This window comes from Phyllobates terribilis, unplaced genomic scaffold, assembly GCF_046119375.1.
Source record: "Phyllobates terribilis strain yellow unplaced genomic scaffold, ASM4611937v1 Scaffold_5__5_contigs__length_657084704, whole genome shotgun sequence".
Taxonomy (NCBI): Eukaryota; Metazoa; Chordata; class Amphibia; order Anura; family Dendrobatidae; genus Phyllobates; species Phyllobates terribilis.
The window spans coordinates 48,147,775-48,167,444 of record NW_027362765.1 but is presented as its reverse complement, the minus strand read 5'-3'; the positions used below and the strand labels follow the sequence as shown (position 1 = coordinate 48,167,444).

The following is a 19,670-nucleotide window of genomic DNA, read 5'->3' as shown; positions in this document are numbered from 1 at the left end:
AACATCACCCCCTTCCCCACACAGACCCCCACTACTAACAGCACACCCCTCCTTCCTCACATGCAGACCCCCACTACTAACAGCACACCCCTCCTTCCTCACACACAAAATCCCCCTGTTCCCTGTGCAGCCCCCATACAGGAACATCCACTTATCTGCGCCCCCTCATCCCCTCAGCGTCATCACCACAGACTCAGCAGCAGCCACAGCTTCCTGCTGTCAGGTCTGCAGTGGAGGAGGAAGCTCCGCCCCTTCTAGTGACATCATCCCCTCACCTGGTCACATGGGCATGACGTCAGCAAAGGTCCTTTAGTCACTTGGATTTCTCCTCTGCCATATATGTGGTGGCGGCTCTGCAGGTGGAGGTATGTGGAGATTCCCCATTACTAAGAATTATAACGCTTTCCTCCCTCTCCTCTGATAGATACATACGACCCAACTATGAAGCATCAGGAAACACATATTGCCCCATAATACAGCGCCCCCTGTCTGACACACACAGTATAATTTTCCCCCATCCCCCCACACACATTCTGATACTACAAGATGCCCCCACAGTACGGTACCCCCCACCCCACCGGCTAATAAATAAATGCCCCCTTCCCCCCATTCCTGATACAGAAGACCCCGGGACACAGCACCGACCTCCTGGATCAGTTTCCCAGGTCTTGAGATGTGGCCCCGGGCCGGGGGGCTGGTGCTATAGATGTATGAGGGGCTGTTATCTGCGGTAGGAGCTGTACATTGTAATGGAGACATTCTGGGGACAGATTATCCCAGAAATAGAACTTGTTAGGTCTTTACACAATGTCGCTGGATTTTAGCTTTTTCTTCACCTTATATTCTTAATGACGCTGTTCTAGGACCCCATTGTCTAGGCCCCTGCTGTCATGGCGATATATTGGGGTGTGTTGTTCTAGGACCCCATTGTTAGGCCCCCGCTGTCATGGCGATATATTGGGGTGTGTTGTTCTAGGACCCCATTGTTAAGCCCCGGCTGTCATGGCGATATATTGGGGTGTGTTGATGGGAACAGGCCTCCCCCTCTGTCTCCTCCGATCACATAACAAATAATCACAGTTGAGTCCTCAGTAGTTGATGCCTTTAATGACTGAAAAGATGGGAACAAATAGCCGCTCTCCAGACTCCTCCGGTCTCTTCATCACTTTATATTATATTTGTTGCCATCTTTTCAGTCGGCCATTAAAAGGGATCAACCACTGAAGACTCTCAGAGTTGATGATTTTCTATTGTGGTAAAGCGACAAGCTCAGCTGTATGTGGAGGTAAACACAGGACACTGTCTCTTTAAATTTTGGGTTAGTTTATTTAGCAGGCGTAAACTACCCGGTAGTCCATAAAGAAAAAACAATCACAGCCCATTCGGCTGAAGAGACAAAAACAAAATACAAAACTTGCAGCACAGTCCGTATCTCAGCCAAGGTGTGGTTCAGCACAGCACGTGGTAGCTCCACTCTGGAGCAAGATTTCCACAGGTACTGAAAACCTTTGCGTGTAAAGGATGGCTATTTAAAGCCCAGACCACTTCCTGGATTGGAGATAGGGTGGATACTGTCCCGCCCTGTATTTTGTTAACCACTAAAAACATTCCCTTGTAAATGTGGTCCAATTAACTCTCTCTGCACCTAATGTGCAGGAGAAACTTCCATGGATTCACATCACTGACGCTAAGAGTCTCAGTGACACATATCTCCCTTCCAACACACTACCAGTAACTTTGTCACATATTCCCCCCCCCCTCTGCCCAAAGTCGGGGGGTTTTGGCACCTTCACTCATTAGACAGGGAAGTCTGGACAGGGCATCTGCATTAGCATGCAGTTTCCCGGGCTTGTACTCCACCAAAAAACTAAAGTCCTAGAGGGCCAGGAACCACCTAGTTACCTGGGCATGTTTCCCCATACTTTCCCTCATCCATCTCAGGGGGGCATGATCTGAGACCTGTCTGATTTTGCAGCCTAACAGGTGGTACCTAAGGGTATCAACTGCCCACTTGATGGCCAGGCACTCCTTTTCCACAATTTCTTAATTCTTTTCGCAGGCCGAGAGTTTTTTGCTCAGGTGCAGAATGGGGTGTTCCTCCCCATTTACCTTCTGCGATAAGACGGCTCCTATGCCAACGTCTGAGGCGTCCGTCTGGAGCACAAACTCTTTACGAACGTCAGGTGCTATAAAGACCGGCTGGTTACATAGGGCGCATTTCAGCTCCTGGAACACTATCTCTGCCTCAGAAGACCACTTAGTCATCGCCGCCTTCTTACCTCCAAGTAGGTCGGTCAGGGGTGCCACTATTGTGGCGAAATTCGGGATAAACCACCGATAATACCCCACTATTCCCAGAAAGGTTCGTACCTGTTTCTTGGAGGTTGGTCCGGGCAATTCTGGATTGCCTACACCTTGTTCATTCGTGGTTTTATTTTGCCCCTTCCTTTCCTATGGCGCATTTTCTTGGGCTTATCGTAAACCCAGCATTTCTTAATGCATCCAGTACTGCCTCAACCTTCTGCAGGACTCAAAATCACGATATTGTCCAAGTAAGCGGAAGCTTATTTTTTATGTGAGCCCAGAATCCGGCCCATGGCCCCCTTGAAGGTAGCTGTGGCTTCCTGTAGTCCGAACGGCATCCTGGTGTAATGAAAACACCCATTGGGTGTAGAGAAGGCCGTTTTCTCCTTGGCACCTAGGGCTGAGCGAATCTGCCAGTACCCTTTGGTTAGGTCCAGGGTAGTGATGTACCTGGCAGGCCCCAGCCTCTCAATAAGCTCATCGACCAGGGGCATAGAGTAGGCGTCAAACTTGAACACATCGTTTAGCTTCCTGTAATTTGTTACAGAAACGCCATTCTCCGTCCGGCTTGGGCACAAGAACAATCGGGCTGGACCAGCCGCTCTTAGTCTCCTCGATAACGCCCAGGCTCAACAGTCTCCTCACCTCCTTGGAGATCACCTCGCGGTGGGCTTCGGAAATTCGATATGGCCTTTGGTCCATCCGTATGTGCAGTTCCGTCAGGATCTCGTGCTCCACAAGTTGCGTACATCCGGGCAACTCTGAGAACAGGTCTTTGCAAGAGTTCTCGGCACTGTTGTTTTTGGACCGGTGACAGTGTCTCTGCCACTGTGACATCCTCGATCCTGGCTTAAGGGCTTGCCCATAGAGATGGAGCTTCCACTGGTTCCCTGTCTCACCACGGTTTCAGTAAGTTGATGTGGTAGATCTGGTATGGCTTACTTCTACCCGGATTGTGAACTTTGTAGTTTACTTCACTCAGCTTCTCACCTACTTCGTATGGTCCTTGCCACTTAGTCAGGAACTCACTCTCGACCGTGGGCACCTACACCCGATCTCCAGGGCTGAATTGTCTCAGCCTTGCGACCCGTTTGTAGACCCTCGGCTGGGCTTCTTGTGCCTGTAGAAGGCTCTCCTTCACGATTGGCATTACCCTTTCGATCCGGTCCTGTATTTGGGCCACATGCTCGATGACACTCCGGTGGGGTGTAACCTCTGCTTCCCAGGTCTCCTTTTCTATGTCCAGAAGTCACCGAGTGTGTCTTCCGTATAGCGGTTCAAACGGCGAGAACCCTGTAGAGCTCTGAGGAACTTCCCTAACAGAGAACAGCAGGTACAGCAACAGGCAATCCCAGTCTCGCCCATCCTTCTCCACAACTTTTTTCAACATCGATTTTAAGGGCTTGTTGAAACGTTCTACCAGTCCGTCCGTCTGCGGGAGGTGTACAGACGTCCGGAGTTGTGTAATTTAGAGGGTCTTACACAACTCCCTCATCACCTTCGACATAAACGGAGTTCCCTGGTCCAATAGGATCTCCTTTGGCAGCCCCATCCGGGAGAAAATATGTACCAGTTCTCTGGCGATACTTCTGGCGGAAGAATTCCTTAATGGTACAGCTTCCGGATACCGAGTTGCATAGTCCAATACAACCAGAATGTATTTGTGGCCCCGGGCGGACTTCACCAGGGGCTCGACAAGGTCCATGGCAATCCGGTCAAATGCGACCTCTATGATAGGTGACGGCACTAGTGGGCTGCACAAATGGGATATGGAAGCCGTTAGCTGACAGGTGGGACAGGACCAGCAGTAGTTCACAATCTCCCGGTGACATCCAGTCCACTAGAACCTCTGTAGGACTCGCTGCCGAGTCTTATCTACCCCTAGATACCCACCCAAGATGTGAGAATGGGCCAGGACTAACACTCTACACCTATAGGGTTCCGGCACTACCAACTACTCTATTATTTCCCCTTTTGGGTTAGTGACTGTGAAAAATATTCTAGAATAATCACATGTGCCCTGGTTGTCAGGTCTTATAGAGATCTCCAGGCACAGTGTAATCCGACCCGTAGCTGTAAGAGAAGAGGGAGGGGGGCTTCAGTACAAGTGTCTCTCTGCAGCTGTGAGCTGAGCTTACAGGAAGGACCCCATGTAGTGATCCCTAACATGTGCTCTCTTGTTAAGGTACTATATTTCAATACCAAGTTGTGGAAGAACTATATGTCACAGCTCTTCACAAAATGTATTTTCTAGCTCAGGGGGAAATAGCAAATGCCAGACTTAATCACATCCCAATCTAGTGTGTAGGGACGAGGAGATACATGCCCCAGTCTTTTGGAAACCCCTAGAACCCCTGTGTTTGGTCTCCATGCGTAGCAGGGGCCCAGCTGGATCCGATGACTCCAGAACCGGTTCCCTAGGAGCATCCAGTAAGGAATTGTAGCCCATTTTGTTTTTGGGAGATGGTAGCAAGCTCAGACCAGAGGGTGGAGAGTTAGGGCCAGCCCTGGGAGTGACCCAGAGAGTTTAAAACCTCTTGCAGGTCTCCTCCCACTGTCTTTTTCTTGGGGAGCTCATGACATCAAGACGTGTGGGAGAAAATCAGCCCTGGCACACAAACCAAAGCAGCCCACATGCAAATTGCTTTTGTTTTAAATGGGTGTGTATATTTTCAATTCAACCTTTTCTCTTCAGTTTGATAAATCAGAAATATCTGGGAATTCTACAATTCCACATAAACACATTTTTCACGAAACAGATCTTTTTAAAGTGTGGTCCCACAGGATAAATACACTACACATTTTCTGTTGCAGATTTGCGTGTGGTAACTCTGCTTCATATTACAGTACTAGCAAGGTTGATTGAATTAACTTGAATCAACCATAATACATGATTTTAATAGTTCCATGATTTGAAAATGGACGCCACAGCAATAAGGATCCAAATGAGTGAAAATAGTGCAGAATTATTAGTAGTGGTGCGGCTTTTTCCGCAATGATAATACGCAGCGGAAATTTCCGTAGCATGTGCAAAGCACATGCGGATTATCATTGGGGAACATTGCAGACCTTCTACCAAGCGTTTTTTAAGCGTTTCTGCAGAAGAATTGTCGCTGCGGAAACGCTTAAAAAACGCATAGTGGGCACACAGCCTAAAAGAAAAACTTCTATTCCTGCAGCCAGCAGCAGCCAGAACACATTCAGCGAATTTACATACAGGAGGTGCCATAACACATAACAACTGATCAAATTTCATACTGATTACTTATCCTGTGGAAGGGACATCAGTATTTCCTGGCTGGACAACATCTTTACCTTGGGTTCTGTTTACATAGACTAGATGACCGAAATTGGTAGTCCTTCAGAGATTGGCGGACGTTTATTAATCTGTGTACACAGGATGACTATGATAAACGATGAACACTAAGCGATTTGTAATATATTGCTCAGTGCGTGTAGGCTGCCATGGTTCTCGGCAGCACAGGTCCTGTTTACATAGGATGATGTACCGCTGTGAAGGATGATCCTTTCACCTGTGATCAGAAACCTGTTTACACTGAAATATTATTATGAAGTGAGCGTTCTTAACCCTGCTGTTCTGTTCAGGTCTACTATACACTTATAATGTTCCGGTCATTTTTGACCGGGCCTCTTAAAGACTTGATTGTTAGCTAATGTGAGGCAGTGACGGGAATCATATACGATGGACGGTATATATCCCCCAGGATTTGTACAGAGACCTATTAAACCCATTGAAGCGCATTGCAGTCACGGACACACCTGCGGCTGCAGTGCAGGAATGAAGGTGAGCATTGACCTGGTCAGGCTATCTGGCTAAGGCAGGTTAGTAAAACCCAACAGGGCCTTAATTTCTTGAAGGAGGCTACAGGAAGGCACTGGGGCAGCCTCCTCCCTCCAACCCGGGTTTTCCAGTGGCTCTTGCCAAATGTCCATTAAAAACCGTGCATTAAGGATTAGTGTTGTTCAGTGTTGGGACCTGCTAGGAACATAGCAGGAAAGCTCGACGGGCCTGTGTGTAGCTGAACCTACGCCTGGGAAGGCTCTGCACCCGTCAGGCTCTGAGCGGCCCGCCACCGCTGTTGCCCACGGCAACTGTTGTTATGGACTTATGTTAACCCGGCTGCGAACTGGAGGACTTTCTATTTTACCCGTGAGTGCTGAATAAAAGCTGCTTATGTTGGACTTGCTTGGGTCACTGCCTCAATTACTGCACGGTGTGAACACCGCCGCCTTACACTAATTAAAGTGTTTTATTTGAATATCTATTGCATTATTATACTGTATGTGAACATAGTTGTTCATAAACAAATGAAAAATGAAATCAAAAACTTAATTTTTATTTTATTTGTATCAAAAAATGTTACATGGCCTTATTGCAATATTCATGCATATTGCACATTTGCACATATAAAAAAATATTCTTTATATAGTGTAAACTATAACTAATAACATCAAACTGTATGTAAATATATTTTTAAATAAAAAAAAAATAAGAAGTTCAGTTTTTTTCTATATATCTCGTAAAATGGTAAATAAGGTTCACAGTGTTAAATTTACTGTTTGCATTCGTCACAAGTATAATTTACACGTCTTTTTCATAAGTACGTTTCACAACTTCAACATATCACATTTGTTTTGTGATTACTTGATGTTGGACAGAAGGCGCATCGTTTCCGTTTTAGGCTGGTTGTGTTGCTGGTGGAGGCCGTGGGTATCGTAGCAGTGCCGGTGGAAGCCGTTGGTTCACTTTCTTTAGCATGCTGTTTGATCCTGTGGACAATGGCTGCCGCTCCATCATCTCTGGGTGTTACTTTTCTTTTTTCGATATATGGGCTAACCAGTGATTTTCCCAACTCCTCTATAAAAATTCTTTTATTTAGTTTATTTTTGTTCCAATTTGGGTGTATTTCACACCATAACACGAATGCATTGTATGCCGACACATCAAGAATGTTGTAAAAAACAACCATTGGCCACCGATTTGTTTTGCGTTTACAGGTGTAAGTGCCTATGAGTTGATCTAGAGTATCAGCTGCCCCTTTTGTGGCATTGTAATGTAAAATCATGTTCAGCTTTCTGTCGTCTCGATTACTGATTGCACTATCATGGTGCATTGTGTTCATCAGAATGACCTGTTTGTGTTTTTTGGGAACGTAAGAAACTACTGTTGTATCCTTAGTAAAATAAATCATAGAACTATAAATGTCTCTCTTACTGAGGATACCTTGCGGCAGTTCTGGCTTATTTTTTCTAACAGTACCCAGCATGGTCATTTTTCTTTTCAGCAACATCTGCCCCAATTGGTATGATGTGAAAAAATTGTCGCATGTAACATTTTGTCCTTTGAGTCCGTGTGTCAAATCCAAAACTACTCGCATACCTTGATTTTTATTAGTGCTCTTTTCAGGTCAGCATTACACATTAATATAACCTGCTAACACAAGGAAAATAAGAATACAGGGTAAGCAGGGTAAATAAGATACAGCGAAAAATTTTTGCACGTAACTATACTGGAAGCGAATCCATCTGCTATATCGTAATTTGAAAATGTATGTATGTGTAAATCTGCACGGACCAAAAAGACCTAGATAAATTGATAAGTAGTAATAGATGCAATATATAGTCCAAAATGAGATTATAGCTCCTTTATTTTACTCAAAAAATGTCTGGAGATTAGTATAAAAGACTATCGGTCATTTTTGACCGAACAGTACAAGTGTAAAAAAAAAAACAAAAAAAACTTGGAGCAAAAAGTAAACAACAAAAAAAATACCCATAGTAAGAATCCCTCAAATGAGGAAAAGTCAATTAACCACAAGTTTCAGAACCGCATAATGAATATTTAAAAAAATATCAAATTTCAAATTCGGTCATTTTTGACCGAACAGAACAGCAGGGTTAAAGAGGTTATCCACATTTATCATGGTTTGTCACTTTATGTGACTGCAGACTTGTGAATCTTCCCGGCATGTGCAGAGCTGTGAGGATTCTCCGGTGCCAAGATTAAGCGGTCATATGCATAATGCATACATCAGGCCACATTCTACTAGACACTTCAGGCCTTGTTCAATACAAGTTTATTGAGTGAGGCTGCGCAGTCTACTCTGTATATGGCTGGAACTTCTGGAAGTGTGCATACTGCATACTTATAGTCACATGACCGCCTGGTCCCGGCGCTGGAGAATCCTCACAGCTTGTGCTCCGTAAGCTGTAAGGATTCCCCAAGTCTAGTGATATAGAGTGACTGCAGACTGTGTGATAAACCTGGACAACCCCTTTAAGAATTCTTGTTCATAATTATATTTCAGTATACAAGCAGCATTGTTTCACTGTGCTCACCCCCATCACATGCAGCATCAAAAAATATTGGTGATCTTTTTAGGGGCTGATATGATATGACTTGTATAAGGGCTATATGATATGACTTCTGTAAGGGCTATAGAAGTCATATCATATAGCCCTTAAAGAAGTCATGTCATACACAGTTGTGCTCAAAAGTTTACATACCCCGGCAGAATTTTTGCTTTCTTGTTTCAGAGAATATGAATGAGAACAAAAAAAACTTTCTCCACTCATGGTTATTGGTTGGGTGAAGCCATTTATTGTCAGACTACTGTGTTTTCTCTTTTTAAATCTTAATGGCAACCAAAAACATCCAAATGACACTGATCAAAAGTTCACATACACTGGTGAATTTGGCCTGATAACATGCACAGAATTTGACAAATGGATTTGACACAAGAGGTCAGAGGGCAGCGGGCTGCTACATGGCCTGGGCCGTGAAACCGCCAACAAATAATCTTTCCAGAGGGGACCTTGGGCACCACCTCCCCCGCCCCTTTGGACCTTGGACGCGCCACACCCTTTTTGGCCTCTGACCCCGACTGGGACCCTCAATATGGTGTGGGCTGTTTTCCCACAGAACCCTTGACGCCCTGGTACCTCTCAACTAGTCTTACCAGTTCACCTCTACCCATTGCTCTGGCTTAAGCCACTCCCTCTCGGTGACCCTCTCGAACACTATCAGAAACGCTTCTACATCATCAGCGGGGGTCATTTTCTGCAGTGCTCTCTGTACCGCCTTTTTGACAGCAAAATCGTCCACTGACCTTATCGTTGGAGCTGTTGCCGAGCCGTGCATCGCCTCTGCGAGCAAATGAATATGCTGCTGCTGTTGTCGGCACTGGTCCTGTTGGGCCTGCAGCTCTAGCTGGAGCTGCTGAATAATCAATTTAGTGGTCTCCTGTTGCGCCATCTGCTGTTGCTGTAGCATATGCTTGTGCTGCGCTTGCTGCTGCTGGTGCTGGCTTGCTGCGCCTGCAACAGATGCTTAAGGAGGTCCTCAATTTTGTCCGGCGTCAGTTGTTGGCTTATGACCGACTTCACCCAGGATATGCAGGCCTTCCTGTAACAGACACACGTGTTCACTGGGAGTTTTGCCTGCAATTCTAACACCACTTGTGGAAAAACGACAAGCTCGACTGTATGCGGAGTTAAAACACAGGGTACTGTCTCTTTAAATTTTGGGTTAGTTTATTTAGCAGGCATAAACTACCTGGTAGTCCATAAAGAAAAAACACATCCCATTCGGCTAAAGAGACAAAAACAAAATACAAAACTTTTAGCAGAGTCCGTATCTCAGCCAAGGTCTGGCCACTCACGATTAGCCACACACTGGTTCAGCACATCACGTGCTAGCTCCACTCTGGAGCAGGTTTCCCCAGGTACTGTACACCTCTGAGTGTCAAGGCTGGCTATTTAAAGCCCAAAGCACTCCCTGGATTGGAGATAGGGTGTGTCAGGGGTGACAGACAGTCGCCCTGCCTTGGGTTGTAGGAGATCTCTACGTTCTCGACTGGGGGTGCAGCTGTCCTTTTCCTCTGCCTTCCACCCTCAGACGAATGGTCAGACTGAGCGTGTCAATCAGAACTTGGAGACATACCTCAGGTGTTTCGTCTCTGAAAATCAGGAGGATTGGGCATCCTACTTACCGTTGGCAGAATTTGCCATCAATAATCATCGTCAAGAATCCACTGGCATGTCACCTCTCTTCGGTGCATACGGTTATCATCCACAGTTTGGTACCTTCAGTGGGGGAGGAGCTTCAGGAGTTCCTGAGGAGGAACGGTTTGCTTCGTCACTCTCCTCGGTATGGCAGGGTGTTCTGTGTAATTTAAAGACCATGGGAGACCGGTATAAACGTATGGCTGACAGAAAATGCTTGCCAGGTCTGGACCTGAATGTGAGTGACTGTGTGGTTGTCTACCAGGAATATAAAATTGAAAGTTTCTTCTTGGAAGCTGGGACCTAGGTTTATTGGTCCCTATAAAATAACCGCCGTCATTAACCCAGCAGCATTTTGTCTTGAACTTTCTCAGGCCCTTAAGGTCCACAATATGTTCCACAGGTCCTTACTCAAAAGGTATGTGGAACCTCTTGAGCCCTCACCTCTACCACCGCCTCCATTAATAGTTGATGGTAATCTGGATTGTAGATTCTCGTCTCCAACGTTGTTCTCTACAATACTTGGTGCACTGGAAAGGCTATGGTCCAGAGGAGAGGATGTGGGTTTCAGCGTCAGAGGTGAATTCTCCCAGATTGGTTCGCTCATTCCACACCTATTTTCCTGAGAAACTGGTCGTAAATGTCCAGAGGCCACTTGTAGAGGGGGCTGGGGTACTGTCACCGATGTCAGAGGTGACAGACAGTCGCCCTGCAGTGGGTTGCAGGAGATCTCTACGTTTGGCATTGCAGACAGCTTCTTAGATAAGAGGCTGTCTTTAGGACCGAGTGGCTACCTCTTTCTTGCTAATTAGCTCTCTGGCCTGGGTGTATATATTATCAAAAAAAAAGGGATAGTTGTTCCAGCGTCTGGTAAAATAATTCTTTCTTTATTTTTCGCCCATTAAAAACTTGCAAAAATTACAAAGGTTGCATAGACAGGGTAGGGGAGCAAGACGCGTTTCGAACGCTCACTTGTGTTCTTTATCACTGCATAGCTACACAATGAAAAGGATTTTCTAAAATACTAAAAATGTGCCAATGAAAACAGTTGGAACAAATCACATGACATAATTACCACATTAAGCAACAGGTGCATGAAAACAGTCAATAGTGATACATGGTTTATCTCTTCAGATTAAAACCCTTTGGGCTTCTTCAATCCAGATTAAATATCCAATACGCTTCTTTTGTCAATAGTTTTCACTTTATATCTCCACCTCTTGCATGTGTAAAAAGTTTTTCAATACCTAAAACTTGCAAAGAAGACATGTCACGATTGTGCTCAATAATAAAATGCTTTGCAATAGCAGAGACATTTCTACTGGTGTTATTTGAATTAAGTATGTCATTATAATGTTCATTAAACCTAGTTTTTAATTTACGTTTAGTACAGCCTATATAAGATTTATCGCATATAGTACAATTCATTTTGTATACCACGTTCTCTGAATCACAATTAATATACTGTTTGATTTTATATTCATTTGAATGATCAGAATCATGAAAAGCAGAACTGCACAGTGTGTATGAACACATGCGACATTTCAGTGAACCACATTTAAACTGCCCTTTTTGCTGCAACCATGTGCTTTTTTTTGTGTGGATCAGAAAAAAATGTTGGAGAAAGTGAGTCACCTAATGAAGGTGCCTTTTTTGCCACAACATTACAGCCTTTTTTCAGAATGCATGCTAATGTTTCATCTTCAAAAAGTATTGGTAAATGTTTCGTAAACAATGTTTTTATTTCTGAAAATTGTGCACTATATTGCAGTGAGATGACAGGTTTACTTTTCAAAAAAACATTTTTTACTTTTGTTTTAGAACGCAATAGATCAGTCCGTTTTTTGTCAGAAATTATTTTTTTACCCCTGTCCAATACCCATTGGGGATAACCCCATTGTTTTAATCTTTTTGAGGTTAATATTACTTCATTTTCAACAACTATGGGATCAGAGAAATTTCTGACAATTCTTGTGAACTCACCTGCGGGTATGGCTTTAGCTACATGATGTGGTTGACTACTAGAAAAATGCATGATGGAATTACCTGCAGATGGTTTGCGATGAATAGCAGTGGATACAATTTCACCTGGAATGCCCATAAGCATCAAATCTAAGAACACCAAAACTTTTGAACTATAAGAAACAGTAAACCGCAAATTAAATGAATTGTCATTCAGAAATGTAACAAATCCTGGAATGGCAGATTCATCTCCTTGCCAGATGAATATCATATCAATAAATCTACCATACCAGGACAAATTAGGTATATAAGGATTACTGTCTGAATACATAAAACAATTTTCCCTATATGACATAGTCAGATTTGCCAAAGAAGGTGAGAAACGAGCACCTATTGAGACACCTTGGATCTGTAAATAAAAAATTCTGGCAAAAACAAAATAATTATGATTTACATCTTGCTCCCCTACCCTGTCTATATAACCTTTGTAATTTTTGCAAGTTTTTAATGGACGAAAAATAAAGAAAGAATTATTTTACCAGACGCTGGAACTAGTATCCCTTTTTTTTAGCATATTCTGGTGTGGATCCACCTGGTCCCGTGCAAGCTGGATTATAAGTACTGGGTGAGCTGGCTTTCCTTTTACTATATGTGTATATATTATACCTGCTGTGTCTGAGAGGGAGTCACCGGCTATATTCATTTCTACTTGTGAAGCAGTACTTCATCCTCTCTGGAGCTTGAGGCCTTATTTGGAGTTCATCTAAAGCTCAGCCATTTTCCCCTGTTTTGTCTACGCTTGTTGTCAATAGAGTTTAGTGGAGGTTGACTAGTGCTCATCTCCTCCCATCCCTAGCCGTAGCCATACGCCAGGGAGAGCAGCGCGAGGCACGCGTCCGGCGATTACTGAAGAGGCAATATAGGGACGGTAGTTGAGACAGGGTGACACCAGATCAGACTAGGAGGTCTTCACTTTCCCCTTTCCCTAGTGTCTGGGGTCCCTTTCCCTTTTCCCTCTGTGTTGCATTAAGTCTTTCCCACACCTGGCGTGACAAGTGGATATCGTCCCGCCCTGCACTTCGTTATCCACTAAAAACATTCCCTTGTAAACATGGTCCTATTAAATCTCTCTGCACCTAATGTGCAGGAGAGTCTCATTGACACATATCTCCCTTCCTAGTCGACACACTTCCAGTGACTTTGTCACACTATATACTCGATAATATGGTACAAACATATATTTTCCTGTGAGATAAGATGGAGGAGGCTTTATCTATCTTTTTCTGCCTCAGATAAAATAAAGGATACTGTCTTTCAGGTAACTCAGACATAGAGGATGCCTTCTCTCTGTCTTCCTCAAGATTGGGGATGTTCTCTTTCTGTTTTGCTAAAAATGATATTTTTTCTCTTGAAACCCTTTTTAAACTTTCCTCAACAAGAATCATACAGAAAACCAATGATATTGCTCAGGTGATGCACTGCACTACTGTAGTGCGTTGTATTATTCCTGCCTGTCAGGGTAACACTAACGACCCCATACACATTAGATAACTGTTGGCTGAGCGATCATTCGGCTGACGGCTCTCTCTCACGACTCCCCCATACACACAAACATTCATATAGGCGGTGGTAATGTAGTCAGTGACAGACTCTGACCAAATATGTTTACAGAGCCGTAATAGAAAATTAAGATGTCCTCATCATGAAGTAGTTATTTCTCATGAATGACCATTATGGAAGATGAGTCTATGAGAAACATATTCAGCAGAAGAGTCCAAGGAAGAAACTGCTTGTTGTGTGTGTGGCCTAAAATATATAGGATCTATCTAAAGAGAAAACTGACTACTGTAAAATAATAAAAATAGTAATAGTCATATTAATGATCCCCCACAACTCCTGTGCCACCACTGCTTGGGTTCCCCGCCAGTCTCTGTATTTCCTAGTCAGTCTTAACATACGTAATCTCTGCAGCCAATCAGTGGCTGATGCAGTGAACAATATAGCCAGTGATTGGGAGGAGACGTCTTATTCAGCAGTTCAACTTATGTTTCATGTTATGAATTGTGATCAAGATCTGATAAATAAAATTCTACATCACTAAAGCCTCCTCCTCTGTGTGCAGATAAATAAATTAGCAAGTAGCTGACAGTTTCTGGAAGAGCAAACTTTTACTCTGTACGTCCTCTTTAACCAATAGGTGCTACATTAAAGGTGAAGATAATTGTCCCTGAGGCAGACTGGACGTCTCTAGCATCACATGGCACAATGGAAATGCAATATTTCGATGCCATATTATCAGAAATTTGATATCAACAGCATCCACGGATATATCTGTAATCGGGAGACATAATTGCTTCTGTGGGTTAAAGAGAATCTGTCACCCCCCTGGGACCTATCAGACCTCTAATATGGGCATACAGGTGATTTGAATCTATACTTACCTGTATGTCTCATATTAGCGGTCTGATGGCTTTGTAATAGCTTTTTATTAAATTAGTTCTGCCAAGCTTCGTGTCCGGGGGGACGCCAAGAAATCCCGCCTATCTTCATTTCCATATTCACACCCGGGAAGGCGAAGTGACTCACCGGTGCCTGTGCACAAGTTTCCTGCTCCATGAGGCTATACAGACGGCAGGGTAAATTGCGCAGGCGCGGGATCCGTCCGGGAACTGCACGTCACAGGGCACTCTGACATGCAGGGGAGAGGGTGGTGAATATGGAAATGAAGCTAGTAGGAGGGGATTTTTTGGCGTCCCCCAGACGCGAAGCTTGGCAGAACTAATTTAATCAGAAGCTATTACAAAGCAATCAGACCGCTAATATGGAACATACAAGTAAGTATAGATTCATCACCTGTATGCCCATATTAGAGGTCTGATAGGTCCCAGTGGGGGACAGATTGCCTTTAAAGCAGCCAGAACTTTCAGCCTCGGGAAAAAACAGAAATATAATATCAAGTGTTTCTACCATCTTTCTGTGCATACAATTATCCATCCTCTTCTCATCTGAAACCCTTTACAACATCTTCTCCAGAAAAACTCATTGTCAGATCCAGGAGAGACAACGTGAATTGTGGATCTGTCCTAATTTCCGCGGTGATCTCCTCCGCCAGAAGGTTCAATCCATAAGACGTTTCTGTGTTTAACCCGTTTATTTTTGTATTGTTTTTCCTTGTATGTAAATGTTATCATTTAATTTATTTGTCAGCTTTTTAAGCACTAGATTTTACATTTTATGTATTAAATCTAAGTTTAATAAGTTTGTTCCTTGCAGTTCTAAACGTATCCTCGTCAAAGAGGAAAAGTATAGCTTGGTTCTTTTACCAAATGTATGGCAAAGTCCAAGAAGTACCTATCAAGTGCTTTGAAACGTTAGCTGTGCATGTGAGCTAGTGTGCCAACCAGGGCAGGCATCTTGGTGGCCTATCAAAAGGGCGTGGTGGTGGCTGCGAGAAGTGTGGTGTGGAAGTGAGATGACTGTGGGGTGTGCTTAGCTCATTTTCAGCTTATTGTGGTAGTGGAATGGACAAGTGATTGTGAGAAGTGGAAGTCCCCCTTTACAATCACATCCAAGTCACGAGTGCTGCAAGTGGGTGATGTTTATACGATCTGAGAATACAACAACTACACGTTCTATCTCCTCATATGTTCTCCTTATTATCTCCTATAATTGTGTTACTACATGGGATCTTTATGATGTTATATTGTCATTTTCTTCCCATTTAGGTCCCTAAAATATCTTCTCAGTGGAGATCTTCTCTATAAGAGAATTTTCCTGATTGACCCGTCAAGAATTGATATGGACAAGAAGATGGCAGAGAAAATATTACACCTCACCCTAAAGATCCTCTTTCGACTTGCTGGAGAGGTCAGAGATTCTGATGACGTCACATTATATCCTTCTTATCTATGGGAATAACAGATGGACAGAACTGGAGAGGTGAGGACTCTGATAATGTCTGTAGTGAGATTTATTAATGTGTTTCTCCATAACCAGGATTACACAGTGGTGAAGAAGACCTCTAGTGAGCGCTGTCAGGACCCTGTGTTTGAGGGATGGAGAAGACGACCACTGAGCTCGATCATAGCACCTCCACATCACCCCCTGATACATGACCAGAAGATCCTAGAACTCACCTACAAGATGATTGAGCTGCTGACAGGAAAGGTGACAGTGCTGGGAATGCTAGGACGTTATACAGTAATGCTATGAAGGGATAAGGGGGATGACTGTATCATTGTATGTGTCAGGTTCCTATAAGGTGTCAGGATGTCACTGTCTATTTCTCCATGGAGGAGTGGGAGTATTTAGAAGGACACAAAGATCTGTACAAGGACGTCATGATGGAGGTTTCCCAGCCCCTCACATTACCAGGTAATAGAGAGGACTAAATACGTACGTTTTATCTATATATAAAGAATGAATTCAGTCCCTGTATGTGTTTCCTTTAGTTCTATCCAGTAGGAGGACAACACCAGATAGATGTCCCAGTCCTCTTCTTCCACAGGACTTTAATCACGAAAATCCCAATATTCCTCAGGATCATCAGGTAGATGGAGAGAAGGTGTCATGAGATCTCCCCTATGGGTGGCTGTTAAGGTTTTGTGTTCAGTCTTGTTTTCTCATTCGTCTTATTGGGGGTGTCATGGGTTCACCACGACAGAGAGGGGCCAGAAGACCGCAGCGTCTGATTTCACATATACCTGCACTGATTAGAAGCATTTCTCCTTCATATTAAATGGTGAAGGTTTCTGTTAGCAGTGCAGGGGCTAAACTGTTCAGCTTAGAGACTCTGAAGCTTTCCTGCTTGGATGATCTCAGCTGTCCAGTATTGGCCACTCCCCTCTCTTATATATACTCACCTCTGCGAAACTGGGTTGCCAGCATTAATTTCCTACTGCCTCGTGTGGAGTGGATGTGTCGGCTCTTGGTAGAGGTGTTGTTGATCTGTGACTATTGCTTGTTGTTTCGTCTGTGTGCAAGTCCTCATCCTCTCCTATTTTGTTTTCCTTCCTTTCCTCCCTGGTGTTCCTCTCTGTTGTCTGTGAATGCATATTTGTATAATTGGTATTTTCATTTATCCCTGTACATCTTTCCTTGTTAGTCAGGTTTGTGTATATTCTTACACCATTACTCTCCACTTTCCTGGGTAGGGAAGGGGGACAGATATAGGGCTGATTAAGGAGTTCAGCAAGGTACAATACGTGGTCCCGGCGTCTTCACCATCACAAGTAATCCGGGGAGCAGGGATAGATATGGCACCCCTAGTGATAGGGACAAAGAAGGAGCCCCTGGCCCTGGGTAATCCGACAACAAAGTTCTGATATTGGGATACAGAATCATGGGATAGTCTTCTGACACTATTATTACATTTAAATAAAATTGGATCTTCCCCAGCAGAGTATACCTCGCCTGCTGGAGCCAGGCTTCCTCCATTCTTTCTAGTGTCAGTTGGAGGCAAGGTCTGTCTCAAACTTGTTAGGCGCTAACCATTATGCTTTTGTTTTTTAGATGGATGTGTCAGGGTAACAGAGTGTAATTGTGCACTTAATTGTTTTACCCATGTAGTGACGGAGAGTACAGACTGTAGTTGTTCAGTCCGTATCCTCTCACGTCTATGTGGCTGGACTAAGGTACCTTGACACAGTCTGTGCAGGTACTAGTGTGGAGGTCCGTAAGCCAACTAGCTCTTGCCTGCCGCCCCACATGGCGAGCTGAAGTTAAAGGGATCCGGAGCTTCAGGGCAGGTAAGTAAGACTCTGTCGTGAACCCGTCTTTCCCCCTCCTCCCTTCCTGGTTCCCCCCTCCTTCCACCCCTCTGTTTTCTTTTCTTGGGGTGGTGATTACTTGAGGCTGCTCGGCTCCAGAAGACAGAAGGGGACTGTCCTGGCATAGTGGCCAGGTGCTGCTGCTGGGTGTCCTACTTGAGTATCTGCTCCCCTTGGCCTTAGTTGGTGGGGGATAGACAGGTGTTGGGCTGGAGTGGTGCTTTGCCACATGGCTGCCTGGGTATCTATGGCTCTCTCTGCGGGCGGTAGCTGGTGGTGGTGGGGGGGTCCAGTCATGGGGGGTGTAGCCATAGGAACGCTCAGCCAATCGGCTGGCGGTATATTTCAACCAATAACTGGGCCTGACATTTTCAGCCAATCAGGGGCTGGGTTACTCTCGACTTATTGGCACAGCCGGTCTTGCAGCCAATCAGTGGCGGCCTTCTGGGTTCCCGTCCCTCTGGCTCCGCCCCTTCCTCTTCCAGGCTGCAATGCAGCAGTGTTAAGATGGTGTGGAGCCCAGAAACACCTTGGCGGCATCCTCCTCATGGGTTAGCAGGCTCATCTGAGTAACAGATTCCTCCTGCAATGTCGACATGGAAGGCTGATACTAGGCACTCTTGTATCTAACAGTTTTTGTGTCACTGTTTAGTGGAGTCTTCTATTTTCTTTCTGTCTTTTCTCTATCATTGATAATGTCTAGAGAGGACTGTGCACGCCCACTGACCTAATCCAGCCTCCATATCCAATGTCCTTGAGTAACGGGGGTGGTGGTGAGTGATCTTCGAGAAAGTTTACTTTGCTAACCAGGCCCCTCTTGTTTGTTATTTTTCCAAATAGGAGAGGCCTAAGAAACCTGTTGCAGAGCGTAAAAATATCGAAAGTGCGCTTTGCAAATCCTTGTTACCATCCGACTGGCAGAAAAGTATGTGTACGACTTGCAATCAGAAGACAATCTGTCAGGATGCCCCTGATTTTGCATTAAATCTAAAATCAATCATTAAAACAGAGGTTAAAGATTCCCTCATAACCCTGATGCAGACAGGTGCACAGAAAGAGAAAAAGAGACCTAGACAATTATCGTCGGATTCAGATTGATCCCTTAGAATAGTGGACGATTCTGATTCAGGATTCTCCTTTTCCTCTTCATCATCTGAGGATGATGTCGGTGGTAGACCATTCTCTCCTGTGGGAGACACAAGCAGGTTAATTAAAGCAATAAGAACAGTCCTTGGGCTTGTAGAAACAAAAACCCTAAATCAATTGGGGATATTATGTTCGGGGGTCTGGAATATAGAAGGAAGCGTACATTCTCGGTAAACTAGAAGATTAAAAAACTAATTCGGGAACAGTGGAAGAGACCTGATAGGAAGGCCTCATTGACTTCATTCCTGAAGAGAAAATATCCGTTTGAGCAGGAGGCTACCTCATTCTGGGATAAAAGCCCGAAAATTGATGTAACAGTAGCTAAATCTTCGAAAAAAATCTGCTCTGTCCTTCGAAGACCTGGGTATTCTTAGGGACCAGTTAGATGGGAAGCCAGATGTCTCCCATGTGCCCCTCAGGTAACTATCAGCAGGCGCACTCAGACCCGCCATAGTAGGGACTTGT

At 44.4% G+C, this 19,670-nt stretch overlaps 1 protein-coding gene across 2 annotated transcripts in view; it reads left to right on the top strand.

Annotated features, from left to right (window-relative positions):
* The first annotated feature begins 265 nt into the window (after positions 1 to 265).
* The window catches only part of LOC141271910 (uncharacterized), a 73,869-nt gene continuing 54,464 nt past the window's right edge, over positions 266 to 19,670 (top strand). The window contains exons 1-6 of one of the 2 annotated variants that reach the window (XM_073682143.1): positions 311 to 365; positions 12,863 to 12,916; positions 16,017 to 16,158; positions 16,288 to 16,458; positions 16,542 to 16,665; positions 16,743 to 16,840. In XM_073682143.1, coding sequence (XP_073538244.1) covers positions 340 to 365; positions 12,863 to 12,916; positions 16,017 to 16,158; positions 16,288 to 16,458; positions 16,542 to 16,665; positions 16,743 to 16,840 — 615 coding nt within the window. In that variant the 5' untranslated portion in view covers positions 311 to 339. Of the gene's footprint in view, positions 366 to 12,862; positions 12,917 to 16,016; positions 16,159 to 16,287; positions 16,459 to 16,541; positions 16,666 to 16,742; positions 16,841 to 19,670 lie in introns of both variants that reach the window. The other variant, XM_073682144.1, reaches the window with a different exon arrangement.